The following is a 22854-nucleotide window of genomic DNA, read 5'->3' on the forward strand; positions in this document are numbered from 1 at the left end:
GCGCCTTCAAATGTCCTCGCTCCTGCTCAGACCTTAGTGAATATCCAAAGGTTTCCTTTAGCGGTCATTTCTCCAAAATAAGCCAGGACCCTATGATGGATGAATCTTTGGATGAATTACTCTAATCTCTCCTCTTTTACGCAACCAGCCTAGGGAACCTTCTAGCAGAGGAGCGCACATTCGGAGGTGTGTTTTGGATTAAATGAAACTTTAATCCACATGTGGAAGCAGGGTCTTGAAGTTGAATGTTTCAACTATTTATTGTCTTTTTTTTTAGATAACCAGAAGGGATCGGTACCAATCTGCAAAATTTACGCAATTTCGGTGCCTCCAGTTTGTTTAACTGCCTGTGCCTTTTGCCTGGCTGCCGACCTTTTGCTAACGGGGGAATTTGAGAGGATGTTTTGTGGGCTGTATAAAATCCTGTTTTCAGTCCTTCACTGGCAGGCTTAACTTGATTTGTGGGCTTTGGCCCTTTGTCTCAAACTGTTTTAACTGTTCCAACACATGGCTTCTTATCAACTACCTCAGGTCTGGAACAGATATGAGCACAGTGACATTCATTTGAGCCATATAACCATTAGGGACGTGTTCAAAGTCAGCCAGTCATCCAGCCATCATGTCACAAGATGAATGAACATTATTTACAATAACTACTAACACGAATACAGCTTGACACTCTCGCTATGCTTCCTCATGCACTTTCTGATTAGTTAGTCACTTTTTTTCAAAAACAAGTATAAGTTAGTGTAGTTCTAATAGCACATGAAGGAAACATGCTTCATATGCACTCTTTGTAAAGCAGGAAGTGAGCTGGGGCCTTGTCTGAAAGATTTACATCCAGCAGGCACGCTGTTTCTTCATGTCCTGAGAGGAGACACATATGTTCATTTTGGCTCTTACCTTCCCTGTTTTTAAAGATACTGGGCTGTCTACTGCAGTTCCCAGCAGGTAGGCTGTCATCTGGCTGTGGAAGGCATATCAGAGGCCTTGAATATGCCTGGTCATCTGATCTGCAGCTAGGGTCCTGCATGTGAGCATAAATCTGTCAACATGGTGCACAGGGGCCTTTGGGGTTAGCTCTGCGATGATCCATCTGGGCCAGCTGTGTGTGTCTACATGCAGATGTGCCTGTGCATGCATGCTTGTGCCGGCTGGCGGTAGATAACTAGAATGGACCATGGTAGTAATCTCGTTATTCTGTCGTTCATGTGTGTATCAATGGGGCACAGCCTGAGACCAGCCAGATGGTGATATTCCTGGCATCGCCTCACTTAAATAACAGCCAGGCCTTCTCAGTTAACACCAGCTGTCTCGGCCGTGGATTTCACAAAACATGAAACCCACTAGCAAAAAAAAAATATATATGTTATCAGTCATCTTTGCATTCCAGTAGAGTCCCGGAGGGATGCTAGATATATCATATTAAAAAAGCTGTTATCTCCAATTGTTACATACAGTTTATACAGACACAAGCTGTTCAGAGAATTGCAATCAGCCATGAAATAATGTCACAAAGTATTAAATCACAAATTGGCTACGAGGTTATCAAGTTCATGAACACACAAACACTGGCAACATCCAGGCTCCGGGCTTTGCTTGTTGTAGATTAGGTATGACCCACAGTCTGGCCTGCTTTATAGTCCCACTTTGCAGCTCCTTTCAAAGAGAGTTGATAAGAACTCTCTCTCCCTGCCTTTTGGTTGTTTTACAGTCGGCACATCAAGGCCCAGCAAGAGTAATTCTATATAAGCCACTTTAATCACAACAGCTGTTAGTCAAGTATTCTTGTCTATCTCCAAATATCTAGTCACAGTGATAACTATATTCAGTCTCATGACCTCCATCTTGCCATGTAGGTAGAGGTGGGGAGCAGCATCCTTTGTTTGCTGGCTACTGACAAACCCCCACTGGAGCTGAGCATTCAGACTTGGCCAAGCCAGACCTCGCTTGCCTCCTGGGATAGAGGGAAACCTTGGCCAGCAATTGTGAGAATTTCCTGCCACAGGAAAGGAGAGAAGAGACGGGCCTAGCATAGTTGAAAGAAGCAGAGGGAGCAGAGGAGGTGAGGGTGAGAGCAGGGAAAAGGAAAGCAAAGAAAAGACTGTGATGGATAATTTTAGAAGTCAGTACTCTGTCAGACAGTTGGTGAAGCTGGCCACTGACCAGTTCAGCTTGGGCCAAATCACAGGAGAAAAGCCACTCATGAGCCGTATGAAATCTCCATTAGCGTTGGCTTGGCTCTTTTGTGCCATGTTATCAGCTAATAATTGCTCTCATCTTTCTTTCCTAACAGACTGTGTCTCGTTGTGTTGTTTTTGCTCATGCGTAACGGCCAGAACTAATGGGTAGTTAACTTTTTCATTCCAGCTGAGAGGATTTCTCTGCATTTCTGTCCACAAAGATTCTGATTAAATTAAATGCATCAGAAAAGTTCTTGTAGACCAGTTTCTATTTTAGACTCACTTCATTTATCCACACTTATCTTAATTCCTTTAAAGCGACTGTGTAAAACAAATATGGAGAGGAATGTGTCTTTAACGTGGTGCTCCATAAATTGCACTACATATAAGGAAACGTGGTCGACTGCAGTATAATTAGTTTGCCAGGACACGTAGTGTTTTTAGTGCGATCACTGGCCTTGGGATTTTGGTGGCCTGACTGTTCATATTTGTTCTTGAGCCAATTTGGTGCAGTAGACCACCATCATAATCAAGATGGTGAACTTCACTTTTCCCACTAACTGACCTTTCCCGCTGCCATATTTAAGTGCTGTAAGTCTTTTGTGGGTTTGGAGCGGTCTTTAAGCATGAAGACGTTTGGTAAGTACACACAATCACCGGGGCCTGTGTTTGTCTTGGCTGCCTTGCTGCCTATTATTTGGCCAGGAACAAACGAAGGCAGTGCCTTACAGCCGGGTGGTCAGCAGCCATTGCACCACTGCTTGGCTCTCTTCCTGTAAAGGAAGCGGGAAGAGGAAGTGAGGTAGCTCCCGGGCTATGGCTGAGGAATTAGGGTGGACAGTGGGGAAGAAAACAAATAAAATACACTCATGAATTTCAAGTTACCAAAGCAAAAAAAAAACAAAAAAAATTGAGAAACAGAACTTCCTGTTATAGGATGACATTTTTATGACTGGAGTGCCTGGGATATTCTTGAAAACCCCTTACATGGCTTTGTTGATCCACGTTTTTAATTCCAGATGCTTATGAGTGTATGTGTGTGCGGCTCTATTGTTAGATTGTTTGTGCTGGATGCCCCATGCCCCTGTCTACTTCCTGCAGCCAAACAAAAGATAGAAAAATATTCTTGCTTTTGAATGAAAGGAGTGTATTGCAGTGACAAATATTATTCAGATGGATCCAGCTGCATGGTGAATAGTGTTGTCATTATTTTGTTTCCAAGGCACAGTAAATCCATATTATGTCACTGTAAAATAGATTTGACACACATTCTAGACCAGTGGGGTGTGTCACTGCATAGCTTCCCTCCAAGGGCACTTATTGGATATCCTAGTTCTTTTTTGAGGGGGGCAGTGGAAAGCTAACCATGTCTCATTAGCATTACAATAGCTTTACTGTCTTTTAGGAGGTTTGTCTTTAAACATGAGGTTGATCACAAACACACACACTCATACATATACGCACACACACACATGGTTTCGGAGAGAGATACCAGTTCATACCCACAAAGGAAAATAGAGCTTATTTGTCAAATAAAATAGTGTTAAAACATAGTTGTTAACTTGTTATCTGACACATGGGTGCACACTGATGTCACAGTGACTGCTTCAGGACTTGCTGGCTGGCCCCTGTGGTGGCAGAGGGGGGACCCTGTCTTGGCTGTGTCACACCTTGTTGTTAGTGGTTCTGTCTGCCGTCTAGGCTTGTTGATGGTATGTAAATACCTGTATATAGTTGAGCCCAGACCCTTTGCAGCAGTACTTTTCTTCTGACCTGTCTATCTGTCAGAATAGAGTTGCCATTCCTATGTCCATTTCAAGTTATAGTTTCATTTTTCTGACATTATATATTTCACATTCATCTTTATACCTCCATATCGCTCAGCCAAAATACTACAACATCTTTAGTATCTTCAGAGGCACATTCTGTTCTGCTCATAACCTCCTGTTCTTAAGTCTGAGTTAAATATATGTAACAATCCCTTGGTGTAATTTAGCCATGAAATGAGGTGGAACCTCTAGACCTGTGTTTTGAAGTTAAAATGAACTACTCTGTATCTCTTTACTCATTGTTACTATTTACTTAGTGACATTCAGCCATAGTACCATTACTATATGTGTCAGGGACATAATATGTTTGAAAGGGCTCAATAATGCAAATTTATATTTTTAACTATCCTGTAATGGGATTAGCAAATACTTTGCTTTCATGTTTTGCAGTCATTCTATATGTTGTCACTTTCATCCATAGTGTACTGCTCCTTTCCTGTCTTTGTTCCATGGGTTTTGTTTATAGGTTTTTCTCAAGGTTGTGCTACATTTATACCTCTGTCATTTCACTAAAGACAACATTGTAAAGCCCACTCCTTAAGATCCTGGAGCCATGTTTCTCTCAGTTTTTCTTTTTCAGACTGTAGACCAGGGGAATGATGGAGCAATTGAGGAGGCTGGGATGTAGGCAGCTATTTGGCATATGTCATCTAAAGGGCTTTCGCACGTAATTAGGAGACATCCCTGTGGGTCCTTCGACGCACAGTAGCCCTCGAGATTTAGCCATAGTACTTAGCATAATAAGCCCAAATGTTACACCTTGTGTTTAAAGGGAATTATGGAAGAATAAAATATACATATTTTCCTGCATGCATCTTGACCAGCAGGAGTTTATTACATCTTGGCAGCTTGAAGGAACAGAAGCTGCTCATATATATTATTATAAATTACATATAATTGGAAATCTCTGTGTGAACAACAAAAACCTTGTTAAGTGGCACACACTTGGCGTGTGAGGGGTTTAACATAATTTGCACGAATGGTGCCTTGAGTTCTAGCTTTTGAAGCATGTGAGAGAAGAGTGACTGTGTGAAATATGTTAACAAGGTCAAGGGGTTCTCATTTGATAAGCTGTTGATCACGTTGAAGTGATCAACTCGGATCTTGTCTTATTTACATGTTGAATTTCAAATGATGTTCCATCTACACTTTAGTGATAAAAAAAATCTTTTTGTCAAAGTACATCATTATTTGCTTTTCTCAAAGGATGTGTGTGTTTTTAACAAACGAATCATGTTTATTAACAGCTTTATGTGTAGATTTGTGTGTGAAGTAAACATTTAAGAATTCTTCTGTTCAAGTGTGTACCACAACACCTAACAAGACTTTGTGACTCTTTGTCCATTGTAGAGATTGAAGCCAAAGAGGCCTGTACCTGGCTTCGGGCGGCAGGGTTCCCACAGTACGCCCAGCTTTATGAAGGTAAGGAAACCTACAAAACACTTCCCCTAGCTTTCCCAGATTGAGTGGTGATCCAAAAGACCGAAAAATATATTAAGTTTTACATATTGAGATATTTCACCATTTTATGTCATTTACAAGAAATGAAACCCACCAATTTGTCTGTTCTTGTGAAAAAACTCATATTGAAATCAGTTCAGCAATAGCATGATAATAAACAGTTTCTTGTTCATGTAACTAAAATAACAGTAGTCATTCATCTGTACTGTACACACCTCTTTGACATTTAGCTTCTATTGAAGACAACTATGTCCTTTATCGAACACACAAAACACCATCATGTACATTTGTGCCTGTGTGTGAATACACAACACACACAGAAAACCATCCTGAGGAGTGCTAGGGATGTTTTTTCTTTGCCCCGCTGCAACAAGTAAAACCACACCAAGCAGACACTACAGCATCCTAGACAACCAAAGGCTTCACTGCCTTGTTAAAACAAACACAAAACTTGTTTTCAATACTTTCCAAAGTTACTGTTACAATGAAAAATGGTTGAGAAAGAAGGGTTTGCCCGAACTTTGAGTTTTACCACACTCGCCAAAATGCATCAAACATTCTTTACACTCCATATAACTACTCCAACTATACTAAGGCATAGCATGGGCATGCCAGTTCACCTAAGTAACTGCAGGATGATGACAGTAGGACTGTTGTCAACAGGTCATTGCTTGTTGCCACTTAAGTGTGAAAGGTTTCCTTTCTGAATTCAAAGCTCATTGTATTTCTTCGCGGGTGATGATTCTGCTTTTATACACACATAAACACACAAAAGTGCAAACCACAGTCGATTACTACTTTTGGAGCCTGGTCACTTTGGGAATTTTTTATGACACATTTTTTCCTTCCCGTTTTCCATTGGACAATCTTTATTGTCTGTGCTGTCAAGACTATTGCCCCACTAAAGATAAGCAGACTGATAGGCCAGTTTCAGTACAGTAGGCAAAAGGTGCTGGCCTTCCCTGAATAGCATTTTCTTATCATCATCACCCCTCAGGGTTTTAGATTGAAGATTACCATTTTGGGTTGGGTCAGCACATTCCAGAAAATGTTTTAGTATCCGTCCATCTATCTCTATATCGAATATGGTGCCTAAATATCTTAAACACACTTTAACTGTGAGCCTTAAACAATGCATTTGCTCAGCAAATAAGTGATCCTGTATTAACATGAGGTAGACAAGAGAGAAAGGACAAGAAGCAGAAAAGGAAGTGGGACCTCTGAGCAGCGGTGGAGTACCTATTGTCATTCTTCAATCAAACCCCTGTTCTTTCCCCCTGTGCTCCACATCCCCCCTGCCTGCTGGCTCTGAAAGCTGCAGCTGTGTTTGTTTGGTCGGCTAAGACACTACTTCCTCTTTTAGCTTTTCATCAAGGCTGTATGGGGGTAGAAGGTGGGACAGAAGGTCCTGGTGGGTTTTGGAGTGGGTGGGTGTTTTTTGGGGGGCTAGGGGTTGTATGTTTAGTTTTATCTGAACACGCTGATCCAATCAGCGGCAAAGATATACCCACACTAATCTGACTCTTTCTCTTCAGATGCCCAGTTCCCCATTGATATCTCTTCAGTCACCACAGACCATGACTTTCTTGATCGGGACGCTATTGAGGCTCTCTGCAGGTGAGATTGCAAGTCATACTGAACCTTTTGATGTTATTTTCTCTTCCTTTTGATGTTATTCTCTTCTTATTTCTCCTCTTTTTCTTTACTATCTCTTGTTTTCCCCCAAATGAACTCATGTGGGCATGACATCAAATAGAAGCATGCTTTGGAAAGTTGAAGATGAGATGAAAGAATGACATGATAGTCATCCTGGAGCCATGTGCTGTACCTTTTCTTTTTCCCATTTAGTTTTCTATATCCACACATTCTTCTCTGTTTAGATAGCTTTTCTATGCTGGATAGTGTTTACCTCAGTCAATAGAGTCTTTTCATCATCCAGCACGTATCTCACTTCTGCTTTTCACTTTTAGATGCTGCAGTCATGCAATGGTCCTTGCTTTTACATCATTCATTTGTGTTGTAGGAGACACAGGACATTCCGCATCATTTGCTGCCCACAACTGGGGAATAAGTTTCAAAACTTTGTTCGTATGACGTTTCAGACATTTCTCACATTGGTTTGTGTGTGGGAAAAGGGGCTAAATGGCAGAAAGTAGCACCGGAGAAGGCTGGGTTTGCATTGTAGTTGGTGGCCCTGCCATATTAATTAGCATATCAGGAGGAGGTTAATGGCTCTTTAATGGAGTCGACTACCTCATCAAATTCTAGCATTCAGTAATAAACCACAGCAGGTGTCCCCTCCATACATCTGGAAGCTCTCATCTCAGTGTCTTCTTTCTTGGCAGCCTTTCACCCTTCTCCCCACAACCCCAACTGTCTCTCAGTTCCCATCCCTTTCTCTCTCCATTGTTACATGATCTGCTCTAAGAGCTCTACAGAGGGTGGACCCCACCACCACCCTCACTCCCCTTGTCCAGGTGGCTGTGGGGATAAGCTTTCTGCCCCTGCCCCAAGTTTTCCTTGCCACTCCAGCAGACTTCATTCTCCTCACTCTCTGCTTTTCTGTCTCCTTTGCATTCACTTCCCACTCATGTGGGAATTGGCCTTCAGCAGCTCATTAGTCAATTTTGGTGTGCCCAAATGCTCCCTCTGTTTATCTCTTCCTCTCCTCAGTTTTTCATATTGTTTCATCTCGTCTTCCATCACGGATTCTCTTAGTGACAGAGGGATACAAATCAATGAGCTAAAATATGTTAAAACACATTTTATATGTAGCTCATTTTGTATGTGTTTGTGTATGTGCTTGCAGGAGATTGAACACCCTCAACAAGTGTGCTCTAATGAGACTGGAGATATCACCACAAAGAAAACGAGTAAGTGTATATGCACACACATGAACTCCACTCCTTCCTGAAAAGCCCTTGGCAGTCTCCTCAACCACAACTGAATTTCCTCAACTCAATCGTCAGTTCACTCTTGGCCATAGGGCAAAGTTGTTTTTTCTCACATCTAGTTTAATGAGAAGGCACCTTTTGGGTTTATTTCTATATCAAGTGAGCTGCGAGCACCCTAGGGGGAAGGAGGATAGCTTTAATGTCTAAATGAAGGGGTTGCATTCACCAGGACCTCCCCGTACTCAAGGCACGAGTCCCGTGTTTTTCCAATATCTCTTCGATATTTTCGTGAATTAGTATGCTATTTTTGTTGCACTCTTGAACTATATATGTCTTTGATCATGCTTGCAGGGGTCTTTGAGTGTATGGCATTTTAAAGAAAAAATTACCTGCCAGCATCACCCTTCTCTTACAAGGAAATGGGCCTCTTGAACAAAAGTATTTTCATTAAAGAAAGAAGGAAAATTCTGAAAGTTTTAGATTATGCATATATCGAATAAACTACAAAGTCTAGGCCAACATGCACTGCCACAATGTGACAAGAATTCCTTCCTCTGAGCTCCCTAATGGTCTTAAGTGCTACATAGTACCAACCTTGTTCCATATGTGGTGGTATTCATTAGGATGACCCTTTCTGTGTCACCTTTCATTTCAGAAGTCAACAGAGAAGAGTAGAGGAGTTAAAGAGGTTATTTGCCATTTTTGTGGGACAACCACAATCCCCACCCCCACCCCCACCCCCACCCCACCACCTTCTCTTATCCCCCACATATAGATGGCTTAGGAATGCACTGATCTCCTCATGTGTTAAAATTCCCTCTCTCTTTCCCTATCAGCCTTTCTTTCTCCTTCTGGTTTATTCTTTTTGCAATAATTAAATTGTTTTGCATTTTGTGACATTCACCACTGCAGTGAATGTGTTTGCTTGTTTGATAGTTTGAGAATAAGGTATATCCAGAGTGATGACAAATAGCTCAAAGGCTAGTCACTGTTTACTATGTACAACACATAGCATGATTATCTCACGTTCCTACCAGCATAACTTGAGAATGAAGCCACACTGGAATCTGAAAATGTCACAAATATCTCCACTGCGCTCCAGTGGCTCTTGAATCATTTACTTTTTTAAAAGCCATGCAGGCAACAGAGGTAGACTGCACACATTTATACTTGAAATTACATCATGTTTCCACTGCAAAGCATATAACCAGTGATTTCTTAGTGTGGATCCCGTGTGAGCGGCAAAAATGGAACACTGGCACTCAAATAGTGGAACATGTATTTATTTCCTGGCATTTTTACACAGGGGCTCTGGTCATTGCTTAACAAACTCCAAAGTTAATTGTTTTCTAAAGCTTTCATTTAGACAGATACAAGAAGGTTTTTGTGTTTTGGTGAGTTCAGATTATTGGTAGGGCTTCAGAAATGTGAGGAGAAACGGGTTGCCTGTGGTTTGGTTTCATGGGCTTTGGTCCTCCACTGTGATTATGACCTGCAAAGAAGTCTCCTGTAGAATCTTCCAGCACAGCATCTGTGTATGTGTTGGTGAGTGTTTGCCAGTGGTCAGATATCTCAGTCACTGATACAGAATATGGAGAGTATATAAGTGTATCAGTGACAAAGTGTCACACACGGGGGTATAAAGACTGTAGGGGGGATGACCCCAGTCTGGCTGGCTGCATTGTACACTATGGGGTCATAATGGGATTTCCTAAACTCCCTTCAGGGCCTGTGATAGATTAACCAAACTGGGGGAGGTGTATACATTTTTGGAATGTGCATGTGCGTTATATGTCACTTGGTGGCCACTTTTTTCTTTTTTTTTTTTTTTTTTTTTTACTGTTTTTGCTTAACTGCAAACTCTTGTTCTGAAGGCATCTGAAAGCCATTGTCAATTGCAATTAACTGTTTGAAATTTAATTGCAATTACAAATAGATTCCATTACTCCAGAGATGTTTCTGGATCAAGATAAAGAATTTGGAAAAGAAATGGAAAATATTGCAGTGCATAATGTATTCCTGTCCCTCCCTCTATTTTTTCTTCTCTGTTCTACTTCTACTATTTCTTTCTCTTCATTTCCACTATCCCCTAATTCTCCCCTATCCAGAGTGAGGACTCTGATGAGGACGAGCCTTGCGCCATCAGTGGCCGCTGGACTTTCCAGAGGGACAGCAAGCGTTGGTCCCGTATGGAGGAGCTGGAGGTTTTCTCTACACTGCCCACAGATGCTGCCCAGCCTCCGTTCCCCAAAGACCAAGTATCCCAGAAAAGCAAGCTCGCCCTACGCGAAGGCAATAGTTCAGAGAGCGTTCTGACTGACCTCAGTGAACAACCTGAAGTTGGCTCCATCCATAGCAGTGGGAGTGGAGGAAGAGGAGAAGATAAGAGCCATGGTGCCTCCCTGGTAAATGAGACTGTACCTGCTGGTGCCACTCGTGCCAGCTCTATAGCTAGCATGTGCTCATCCTCGGGCACAGGTGGGTCAGGATGCGCCAATGAAGACTCTTTGTCTGACGGTCTGCCTCCATCGCCCCTGGAGACACTCAGACAATTCACATTTGATGTGAAAACAGGAATGGGTGGACTAAGAGGTAGTCTGGACAAAGGGGATGGTAGTGGCAAAAGCACACGCTCACGAGCTAAAAGCTTCCTGAAAAGAATGGAGAGTCTACGGCTGCGCAGCAGCTCTTCCTCTAAGAGGAAGAAGAAGGGCAGCACCAGTGGAGGGAAGATAGAAATCAGTGGCCCGGTCATCAAAGAGGGTCTAGATGATGATAAGTTGAGGAGGCTCAACTGTGTTGACATCTCCAGTATCAATCTCAACCAGAACCTCAATCACCACCGCAATCCCACTCAGACTATGACACTTAATCGGAATCGCTCTGTATCCTACTCCACGCAGACCAGCAATGGCAGCACAGGAAGTACTGGGAGCAGCCAGTCAGAAGCCAGCAGTGGAAGTACAGTGAGCACCCCAAGCCCAGTGACTCGTGCGCGCAGCCACAGCACTGCAGCAGGCTCTAGTAAGCGAGGAGGAATGTATTTGGAGGGTTTTGATCCTTTCAGCATTCTCCAACAAGCTTCAAACTGTCAGTCAACACCCCCACCTAAATCTGCCCCACCCATCCCCTGCCAAGCTAGTAATGGGATGACAGTTGATGAGCAGAACCGCAGGAACAACTGCACTGTTCGAGGAAACAGCAGACAAGTAGAGGAAGAAGAGGAGGAAGAGGAAGGCATGATCTTTTTCTACTTACCTGAAGGTCACAAGCCTGGGACCTTCCCCAAAGCCCTGAAAGATGGAAGTTCACGCAATAACAATGGGAATGACAACGGAAATTCAGTTATCCTTAGGGGACGGCAAAGCAGACGCCACCGTCGGAGCTCTTCTGGCTCTGTAGACAGCCGGCTGAGTTTTTATGACAATGTCCCGTATACTGAGAGAGAAGAGGAGGGAGAAGACGAAGAGGTGGATGAACGCAAGCTTGAGGAAGTGCTACAACATGTCAGTGGCCTGCAGCGTTTTGTTAATGCCTGGTCAGACGCTGTGGCCGCTGAAGAGGAGGAGGAAGAGGAAGATGAAGAGGAAGAAGGAGACTCAGATTCAGCACTGGACTCAGCCTCCCCATGCCCGTCCTCTCCTCTGCAGAACCGACTGGAGGAGACTGAAAATGGAAGTGACCAAGACAGCACAGGAAACCCACTGGGTGAAGGAGATGAAGGAATGAGAGAGAGAAGAGATTCTGGTGTTGGAGCATCTTTAACCCGAACCAGCAGGTCAGTGAAGAAATTCTTTCTGAACTGTCTTCTTACTAATGCACTATAGCCATTAAAGGGTCAGTTTAACCAGAATAATGTGTCTTCTCATTCTACGGGACGATCTAGCCAGCACGAGTAACAGTTTTGGTTTAGTTAGTATTGGGTTTATCTGATTCCATTAATTCATGCATCTGGTTGAATTGATTTTTTAAGTCATGAACATTTGCTCAAAAACAGGCTTATGCTCACAGTCTTCTTTTGAAAGAGGACAGCAAACAATAGAAAGACAAACATTGCTGTACCAACAAAAGAGAGTTTTCCATAAAGAGTGACAGCAAACGATAAACAGGGGGACACGCTGAGACTTCTCTCCTTACGTAATGGTGCTGCATACTCTGGAATGCTGCTTGGTCTCCATGGGGACTGTTTCTGTTCCTTTAGGAATCCACAGGCAGAGTTACATGTGGGGGGCGCAGGTTTTTAGTCTTAAGACAATCTCTTGATTGATGTGTACATAAATCCCTCTAATCCCTAAACTGATCACTTGGCACGTACAACTGCAAATGCTGTGTGTGGCTGTGTGTTATTTGCTAAGTTTATGTGTACACAGAGAACGGATCTCAAGACATAAACAATTCTTTTCAGCTAAATTCTTCTCCTCACATCTCAATTTGTGGTCTTTCCTTCTTATTCTTTGTACTCCAGACCACAAAAACTCCGCTGGCCAAGCTTCCAGAACTCCCATCGGCCCAGCTTGGCGTCGGCCCAGCTCCAGATTAGCTGCCAGTCTGTGCTACAGATGAATCTGCTCCAGAAGCTCTCGCTTCTGCAGCTCACTGCTCTGCTGGAGAAGCACACCCCAACAAACAAACATGGCTTCAGCTGGTGAGTGAAGTTTTTATGTAAGGGAACTGCAGATTGTATGTATTGAGGATATGATGATTTTGTACAGAAATGTTTTGATACACTGATATTTTTAAAGCATGTTTCTCATGTGAAATGATTTCTGTGTCTGGCCATTCAGACCGCCAACTACTACCCCTCCATTCTGCCCGTTTCCCAGTCCCTTCCATCTGCAGGTTGTTGTATAGTGTGGTGACGGCTGTCCACAGAGGTTGGGTTTCACATTCTTTTCCCAGGCCTGTAATTGCTGGGAAGGGGCGTACATTGTCTTTTCCTTTAGCAGTTCACACGCATGGTGTTACAAGAGCTAGAGGCTGAAAAAATCTGTCCTCAGCAATTATCTCTCCACTACCACCTTCTCTACCTCTTCTACACAGTCACGTCAGGTGCTGCTCATAATTAACCTAATAGCAATATCATTCTTACAATATCAGTCCATTAGATAATTTCATATAGAAGCCCTGAACTACAACCAGCACAAAATACGCAAGCAAATACATTATTGGATAATCATCACTGTCAAACTGTTAGCATGGCACAGTAAAAACAGAACTGTGCAAAACTGTTGTGAACTGAGCAGTTTTTTAACATTTTAATTTTTATACTACTTTACAAGGCCACTTATCTAAAAGTAAAAAAAATATGTATTTTCTTGTATTTTCCCATTTTTTCAGTTTCTTCTACCCGAGGCCTTCATGGGACAGGAATAGAAGGCATTATGACAGTCTTAGAACAGGCTGGAAAGCCAGAGGCCACTTGTTGGCCCACATATACTCAGAACACAGTGCCAGGATCATAACATGCTGCTTTTCCATTTTTTCCCCCAGCTGTGGTTCGAGTGCTCCGAGTCTTGTGAACAACTCTTACAAAGACAAGCTTGTCCTGAGTCACGCATAGCGTCCTTGCTAAACACACTCACACCCATGCAGATAGAAACACAGCTATAAATCTGTGGGCACATTCTTGTGAAACAGCCAGGGTTGCATGTTTCAGCTCTCGGTTTGTGGTTATAGGCATGCTGTTCACTTGCACTCGAGTGTATATACATACACACTCACATACAAAGTGACAATAAATGAGACAGACACTTTGTGCGGATGTATAAAGCAGTGGGATCCTCCCCTTTCCCCCCCATCATTCTACCCTCACCCTGTTTATCCACCCCTCTCATAAACCTGGAGACAGACTTCTGCACACTTCCTTCTTACACATACATTTAACACACACACTCAAGCTAACCTGTACTAATTTAGTTTGTGTCACAGAAGTTTATGTTAAGTCTGAACTAAGGAGACCATCATTTGAAACATGATTTGATGAAAAAACTTGAAATCAGTCTGTTTTTTTTAACTATACAAACATTTTTAATCCTGATAAATCAATTTAATCCATTTCAAACTAACTGTACCATAAAAGACGGTTATGTTGAAGGTATTACTGCAGCCATTGTAATTCTTGATTGACAAATAAATCCCTCAAGACTTGAATTTATAAATATATAATATATTCACTCCTGTCTATATAAATGTCCATACCACTAGCCTATGTTGCAGATATTGATGCTATATTTTTCTTGTGTGTGTATGTTGCAGGGCAGTGCCAAAATTTATGAAGCGGATCAAGGTGCGCGACTACAAGGACAGGAATGTGTTTGGTGTGCCACTACAAGTCATCGTGCAGAGGACAGGCCAGCCCCTCCCTCAGGGAATCCAGCAGGCCATGCGCTACTTACGCAACCAATGCCTCGACCAGGTACTATATAATACACAATTAGAAACATATATGTAGACAGATGTATACATAAGCCTGTGCTTACAATGTCATTTCATTTTTACATGTAAACATTTCCGCCAGCATTTCATTAAGCTTAATGTCTAACTTTCAGTTGGTGCAAAAAAGAGAAAATCCATTTTCTTTAAGGTCCTACAGTTACATAATATTAGAGTTTTAGGGCAGCTGTAATCAGTCAAATATTCATCCTTCATGTTTTCACTGGTTGTTACATAAGATGGTGCAGTGAATCGGAAAAAACCTGATAACAACGTTGTCAGTGTGTGTATATGGTTCGTGTTTTTCCCCCTTTCCTCTCCTCGCTGTCATACGTGTGCTAAAGTGGGAGGCCTGAACACAGTCAAAGTGTCAAATGTGCTGTTAAATCACCTGTCTGTATCTTTAATTCACAGACAGTATGAAATATTGGTCCTAGAGTGTGTGTGTGTGTATATTCAGAAAGAAAAAAGGAAGAAATAAGGAGAAAACAGAAGTTACTTGAGGACAAAATAGGAAAGAAAGTCATGGTGTTCTTTTCCTAGCAGGACAAGGCGCCTCTGTTTGGAGTGCTGAAAGCTCATGGAAAATATTCAGGCTGGACAAGCCAATGGCCTTTTCTCTTTTCATTGCCATTTTGTACACCCTTAAAAGGCCACTGATTAGGTCCTAACATTCATTACAAGAATGCCTTCTGGGTGTCATGGGAGCTTCTTGTAAATACAGTCAACAGAATCTGTTGTGTAATCATATTAACTTTAAGCTGTGGATTTGGGGATTCATCAGGAATATTATTTTTCTGCAATAACAGCCTGCAGCTTTAGACACTAAGCACATGAATCATTTTTGGTAGTCCTTAATGATATGATTAGACGTTAGACTCGTGGTAATACTGAGTCTAATAAGGGTATTATAGTTCAAAGATGACGATGGTTTCTGTCAACTAATGCATGATGTATCGCTCTTTCTTTGGTCTTGTCTTTCTGTCCAGGTGGGTCTTTTCAGGAAATCGGGAGTTAAATCCCGAATCCAAGCTCTTCGCCAGATGAACGAGACAAGTGGTGCAGATGGGGGAGGAGTCAACTACGAGGGCCAGTCGGCTTATGACGTTGCAGATATGCTAAAGCAGTACTTCAGAGATTTGCCAGAACCCCTGCTCACTAGCAAACTGTCTGAAACCTTCCTCCAGATCTACCAATGTAAGAACACACGCACAAATATATAAATAAAAGCATGAACAAAATCTTGTACAGACATCATACGCAGCCACACTTGCCTTTACTTCACATACAGCCACAGATCTGCAAGAAGAGTGTGCGCAAGAGTACACATAATCATGTTGTTGTAGAGCTGTAGATGCTTGCCTGTCATGGTGCAAGAAGTTGTGAAACCATACATAGAAAACAAATGAGAAAATGCCCAGGAAATACCTGTGGCATGAGGTAATACATGTACATACAATACATGTTTAAAGCCACTCTGGTATAGTGTTGGCTCATCCATCTCTGACCCACTGCACAAACATCCTCTCAAGTCCAGTTCATTTTTGATAGTAACAGCTGAATTAGAAACTGTTTATATAAGGTTTAACAGAAACCAGTCCTGTGTATGAAGTATGACGCATGAAACACATTTAGCACAAAAAGATCCTGTCGCAGCTCATTCCAGGACTCCATCCACAAACCCCTTCCTGAGTTGACCTACGAACACAAAACTAAGTGACGTGATTTAGCATGACGCTGGTCATTAGTCTTACTCTATACGCATTATTAAAAAAAGAAGTGACATACTTCCTCTTTTTCTCCAGACATGCCTAAAGAGCTACGGCTGCAGGCAGCTCGTGCTGCTGTGTTGCTGCTACCCGATGAGAACCGAGAGGCACTACGGACGCTGCTGTGTCTGTTGAGCGATGTGACTGCCAGTGTTGCTGAGAACCAGATGACCCCTACCAACCTGGCTGTTTGTCTGGCTCCTTCCCTTTTCCACCTCAACACCCTGCGCCGCAAGGAGAGCTCCTCGCCAAGGTGTGTCTGAGTGTGGGCTACTGCAGTCAGATTGATTTTATAATAATAATAATAATAATAAAAATAATAATAATAATAATAATAGTCCCAGTTTACATAACACGTACATTCTGAAAACAGGAAAAGGTCACTAAAGAAACAAAAGAGCAGGATACTGTATATGGAGGACAGAGAAGAAAAAGGAAGAGAGCAAAACTTTAGAGAATAGGAAGGGAGAGGGAGAGGAAATAGAACAGTTATGTAAACATCTTTAACTAATTAAGAAACATACAGTATTATGAACCACATTTGGTTGTGTATATCAGGGAGTATCAATTATACACAGCAAAACTCTTACTTTCCACCCTCTAACCCCTGGCAATTCCTCTGCATTTTCTTTGCACTGTTCTATTCTGCTTGATAGACACTGTTTCTAATCTTGCTCTGTCCGTTTCTTCCCCTCTTCCTTTGCCACAGGGTGATGAACAGGAAGCAGACTCTGGGAAAGCCGGACCAGAGGGATCTGAATGAGAACCTGGCTGCCACTCACGGCCTGGCACACATGATCCAGGAGTGCAGGAAACTCTTCCGGGTCAGTAGTTAATTTAATTTTCAAATCCCTCATTTTAAAAGTCCAAATTAACTTGAAAAAGCAAAAGAGCATACAGAGATAAGTTCACAATGGTTGATTAATGGAGATTTTTATGGGAAACTGCCATTTAGGTCAACTGAGGTGTGTTCACAAAATGAATGTCACCTCTGGCACACTGGACCATGTTTTTGTCAAACACCCTGTCTCCCAGTGTTTGTCCTGTAAACACACATAGGCACAGTTACATAACGCGTTGATCCAATTCACGTTGTCATTTACTCAATGCAATGTTATGATTACATAAAGTAAATCTGCCAACAGTCCTTCTCTTTTGAACGCCCTGTTTCACGGGACTGGAATTTACTTTATGTTTCTGTCCAACTCAGAAATGTATAATATAACACAGTCCAGCAAAAGTCACAAACCCATGAATCCATCTCACCCAGAGGGGTTCTGTGGGTCCAGATAGGAAATCAGCAAACTGCCCTGATACTAATCCAGTTTTAATGCCGTTCAGCCTAAACCCGGCTCTCCCAGCACCGTTTTCCTGTACATGCTAATTACTAAAATGCTACACACCGTATGTGATTACTGTACAAAGTTTATTAGAGGAGCTTCCCGTCATGGTGACATCACACATCAAGTAAACTCAATTACCTCCCATATTATTTTCGTTTAATTCAGTTACTGTTAGCTCTTGGACATTAAGAAATGGAAGATGACCTGTTAAATTGACTGTAATTGACTTCCATTTAAACCAGCCTATTCTTATCTAAAGAGAATCCTTTTCTTAGCGGGTAATATTATTGGGATTCAATTAAACATGAAAGACAGAGAAAGATAATGAGAATGGGAGAGGCAAATTAAGGGGCTGAAAATAGGATGGGCTTTGTTTTCACTTTAAATTGTTTTCATCTACTTTATAGAGTTTCACATTAATTAAGGGGATTCATGCAATCAGGATGGAGCTAACCGACCAAAATAAGACAAATATAGAAACTCAGTGCTGTTTATAGGGCATTTATAAATTAAAGATTCCCTTCAGATATTTTATGACCTGGATATAATCTTCTTTGAATAATAATTTGTCTAATAGTTTCCCACAAACAAGCTCAATTAAGAAGTTTTTTAAATTATACCTACTTCTATTCCCTCATTAGAAAATCTTTCAGCATATGAATGTGAACACTCCTTTTATTGCCAAACTGTAAATACATCATTCTACACAGAGAAGCTGAAACATCTATATGTAAAGCAATAATCAAGATATCATTTTGCTGAATTTTCTGCTCTTGTATATGTCTGAACAGTCTGTGGAACAGCATTATTGTTGACATGTATTGATACTCCACATAAACTGAGAAGGCAGAACCAAATCAAAAATATTTAGCAATCATACACCTTAGCTGCTCATTTCCTTCTAACACAATAAAAGTGTAAGGATGTATTCTCTCATTTACAGAGGGAGCATGTGCACGTGTGTGAACAACTGTGCTGATCCTCATCGTCCTCCTTCTCTTCCTTTCCCACAGATCCCTGAGGATATGAATCGCTGCAGGAACTCTTATGTGGAGCAGGCGCTGCTGCCGCGACGCCTGGAGGAGCTTGCAGGTGAGGAAGCTGGACATGGAGGCTACAGAGCATACCTACGGGACAGCCTAGATGCCCTCCTCAAAGAGGCCAAGGACAAGTTTAAAGGTTATGACAGCTGCTCCACACCCGAGCATGTCGAGCTGGCCTATAGAAAGGTAAGCCTTTTTATTCCACAGCTCTGTCAAATACTCTTTTGTTCATGTGTTATGTGTTTACTCCATATGACTGATTTCTATTTGTTTGCGGCAGAAGCTGAAGACAGTGATATATTTGGCACAAAGCGAAAGTAATGGGATACATAAAAGATTAATCAACAAATTAAAAAGCATCAGTCTGTTATTAATGCATAAACAAGCCACTATGCATGAAGCACACAGTGTCTATTCAACTATCTCTATTTCCTGCCTTCTCTGTCCTTCTTTGTGTTTGCCTCTCCCTTTGCTCTTGCCTCTGTAAATATCAAGTGGAAAACCCACAGTTATGGTTTTCAGTGTAGAAACACAGCCATGTGAAACTGGCCTGGTCCTTGGCTTCTCATTCCTGTCCTAGTACTGGACTGCATCCCAGAATGACATCAGCTTGACAGAGACACATACACAAACATATGCAACCTCACCATTATCTCAGACATACTTTTCCTGTGTCTAGAGTGCAAGGGCCCTGTATGAGGTTATCTTTTCTCTGCTTTGAGAGTCACAAGGCAAAGTGTGTGTGTGTTCTCTATCATCTGATGTCACATTGAAGCAGCTGACTTGGCTAAAGGGCATTGGGAGATTTTGAAACATAACCAAACTGTTGTGTATAAAATTCTGGCTCAATAACCACATTTAATTTTGGTGACTATAACTGATAAGATTAGATCATTAAGCATTATTCATTTATAGCTATGTTTCAATAGTTTTTAAATTGTAATAGTTAAACTTGTGTTGAGCCTGTTGACTGAAATGACTTTTTGGAAGTTCTCTTGCTGTTGATGCAGACCCACTCTATTTAAATTAACCCACCTTTTCCATCTGTTCCTCCAGGTGCATGATGGGTTTCCACTTCGGCTGTGGAAAGTGACCGTGGAGGTGCCTGCAGGTCCTGAGGAGGTTCTGACACGGATCTTGCGGGAGCAGGGCCACTGGGACGAGGACCTGCTTGAGAGCCGAGTGGTGGAGACCTTGGACGAGAGGACAGAGGTCTACCAGTACGTCAAGAACACAATGGCCCCACATCCCACCAGAGACCACGTGGTGCTCAGGTAATTTGTTTTTTGCTCATCCTCCGTTTGTCAGATTTCTTGCTTTATTGTCATCTTTTCCCACTCTTTAGGTTTGATTTAATGCTTTGTTTTTTAATCCAAACTCTGTCTGCTCTTTATAATAGAACCTGGGCAACAGACCTGCCAAAGGGAGCATGTGCACTTGTGTGTACATCTGTTGACCACGAAGGAGCAGCTATTGTTGGCATTCGGGCCAATGTCTTCACTTCACGTTACTTCATTGAGCCCTGTGGAACCAACAAATCTCGACTCACGCATATTTCCAGGACCGACTGCAGGTGAGTGGATGATTGACAGAAGCATAAATAAATTTGGGATTATATTAAGCATGATGACACCATGAGCTAATATTTTTGCCTGTTTCTGTTTTTTCAGGGGTCGTTTTCCAGAGTGGTACAATAAACTGTATGGACACTTGTGCGCTGCTGAGGTGGCACGGATACATGACTCATTCACTGTGCCCATGGACAAATGAGAAACCAGTTTGGAATTTGGGCAACAACATTCTCAAAAGCTTTTTTGAACCCCAGACTGACGGACCACAATTTAGATCTCACTGGAGACTTGAAGTGAGTCATTCCACCCACTCCAGCACACAGGCGGATGGAGTCAAAACCTCTTTATGCACACAAAACCTGGATTGAAGGACATTTTTCTTTTTTTTTCTTTTCTTTCTTTTTTTTTTTTTTTTGCTCTGATTACGTCACTGACCGATGTTAATATTTTGAAATGTTTTGTTGGACCTCTGAGTGTGCTGCCAAGAGGACTCATGTCACACCAACATTTATCTGGGCCAAAGGACATGATGACTCTGTTACAGGATGTGAGGTTTAACTTTATTCAAAGGGTGCTATTGCTTCTGAGAAGCAAGGGGGATTCAGTGTGTGTGTGTGTGTGTGTGTGCGTGCGTGTGCGTGTGCATGCACAAAGCAAACGGTTAAAAAATATATACATATACTTCGCACTGGTTTCCAGTCATAGCATAATATGTACATACAGTATTCTGTTCACAGTGATACACAGTAATAATGTTCCTTTTTTCTGTTACAGCAAAGCACAGGAGGAATAGCAGACACTATTATTGTTAGTTGATTGATGAATCCATGGGTGAAAAAAGATGTGAAAGTGCTTTTAATATGCAGACTGAGTGGAGACAATAGAGAGGATATTATGAGATAACAGGTGATCGATATTAATGAGGGTTCTGGTATTGCAGGAGATGAAGACAGATGAGTATGGTGGCTGGTTCACCAAAAAGAAAGAACGGTGCTCATTTACTAGCATGTGACTAGATGTCTGCTCATTCCCTCAAGAAGTAGTTCAGCCAGCTAGGCTTGATGTATCATAAGGTTGATATGGATGTTGTTTTTGTTCTTGGCGCTACCTGGGCAAAATTAATCATTAGGCTATTAGATGCAGCATAATGGAAACTGCAATTATTTAGTGACTTTAAAGCAAGTGACTTTAAATAGTATGAGTCCAGATGAAACTGTGTGGGACTGAGATTAGAGAAAGGAAATGTTGCTAATTTTGCAAGATCGTACTGAGAAACTACAACAGATTTAATGGACCAAATTGAGAACATTTCCTGAGTGTTTAAAGTGTTATAGCACAGCACAGTTCAGTTTTGTTGCCCGGATGCCACTTGTATACATTAATAAATAAGATACATATTGATTTCACAATTGTTTGGATGTACATGACAAAACAACACAATGCTCTATAAGAGGTCCTAAAAGAAAATATGAGAAGTAAACAGAAAAAAGGTCCTTTTATAAAGGTGGAGATTTTACAGGTTTTACTGTAAAGAAGAGAGCAGATTGAATGTTGTTAACATGTGATTTCAAAGGAAGGAAAAATATCTTTGTGTAAGCTTACTTTTTTCACAGTGTTTAACAAGGTCCTCATAACAAAGTTGACCATTCTTCGTAACACTCACGCTTCAGTCTGAGGGCTTGCATTTTTTGTGTTGAGTTGTATGATTAATTCACTAAAGCCATTGTTCATATCATAAATGTTTGTACCTTTAACTGTGTCTCTGCCAAATAGTAACGCATGACAATGACAGTTAATTTAAAACAAATATATTTATACCTCAGATATATGTTTGTTTTGTATCATACCATTTTATTTTATTTTATTGTAAATGTTAAGCTTTGTGTTACATGAACAAATGTTTTATCTTTTTTATTAATATTATTTCTGTACAGGTTAATCAAAGTGCACTATTAAATGTATTAAAATAATAATTGTGTGTTGAGAGTTATATAATAATGGGCATACACAGTGACCTCACTACAGGCAACTTTACAGACCAAAAGGTCAAATCCCTCATGATTTGTCCAGGTATGTTTACATACCACACCTTATTCTGAGTGCTTATTAGAGCCAGACTCTCACTTCCCCTACACCCCATCCACCTCACATTTGTCTTCATTTCACATCAATAAATCCGCGATTAGGCAAGAGAGACGTGTGCTGCGTGCGGGTGGGTATCAACTGGCTTGGTAAAGGATGATCTCACTCCTTGTGTTGTTACTTACATAACAGTTTCATACAGCAGCAGACAATGGGATCCGTTGTATCACAGCTGGCCCAGCCTAGA

The 22854-nt window shown here is 41.6% G+C and overlaps 1 protein-coding gene across 3 annotated transcripts in view; it reads left to right on the forward strand.

Annotated features, from left to right (window-relative positions):
• dlc1 (DLC1 Rho GTPase activating protein) overlaps positions 1 to 22495 on the forward strand; it is a 68933-nt gene extending 46438 nt beyond the window's left edge. For all 3 annotated transcript variants that reach the window (XM_026302385.2, XM_026302386.2, XM_026302387.2), the window contains 13 exons: positions 5363 to 5434; positions 7009 to 7090; positions 8283 to 8346; positions 10476 to 12145; positions 12833 to 13012; positions 14623 to 14782; positions 15789 to 15996; positions 16605 to 16821; positions 17278 to 17392; positions 18925 to 19140; positions 20011 to 20228; positions 20354 to 20527; positions 20625 to 22495. In XM_026302385.2, the coding sequence (XP_026158170.1) occupies positions 5363 to 5434; positions 7009 to 7090; positions 8283 to 8346; positions 10476 to 12145; positions 12833 to 13012; positions 14623 to 14782; positions 15789 to 15996; positions 16605 to 16821; positions 17278 to 17392; positions 18925 to 19140; positions 20011 to 20228; positions 20354 to 20527; positions 20625 to 20724 (3476 nt within the window). In that variant the 3' untranslated portion in view covers positions 20725 to 22495. The remainder of the gene's footprint in view (positions 1 to 5362; positions 5435 to 7008; positions 7091 to 8282; positions 8347 to 10475; positions 12146 to 12832; positions 13013 to 14622; positions 14783 to 15788; positions 15997 to 16604; positions 16822 to 17277; positions 17393 to 18924; positions 19141 to 20010; positions 20229 to 20353; positions 20528 to 20624) is intronic.
• Positions 22496 to 22854: the final 359 nt, after the last annotated feature.

The sequence above is a fragment of the Mastacembelus armatus genome, chromosome 1 (assembly GCF_900324485.2).
Source record: "Mastacembelus armatus chromosome 1, fMasArm1.2, whole genome shotgun sequence".
Classification (NCBI taxonomy): Eukaryota; Metazoa; Chordata; class Actinopteri; order Synbranchiformes; family Mastacembelidae; genus Mastacembelus; species Mastacembelus armatus.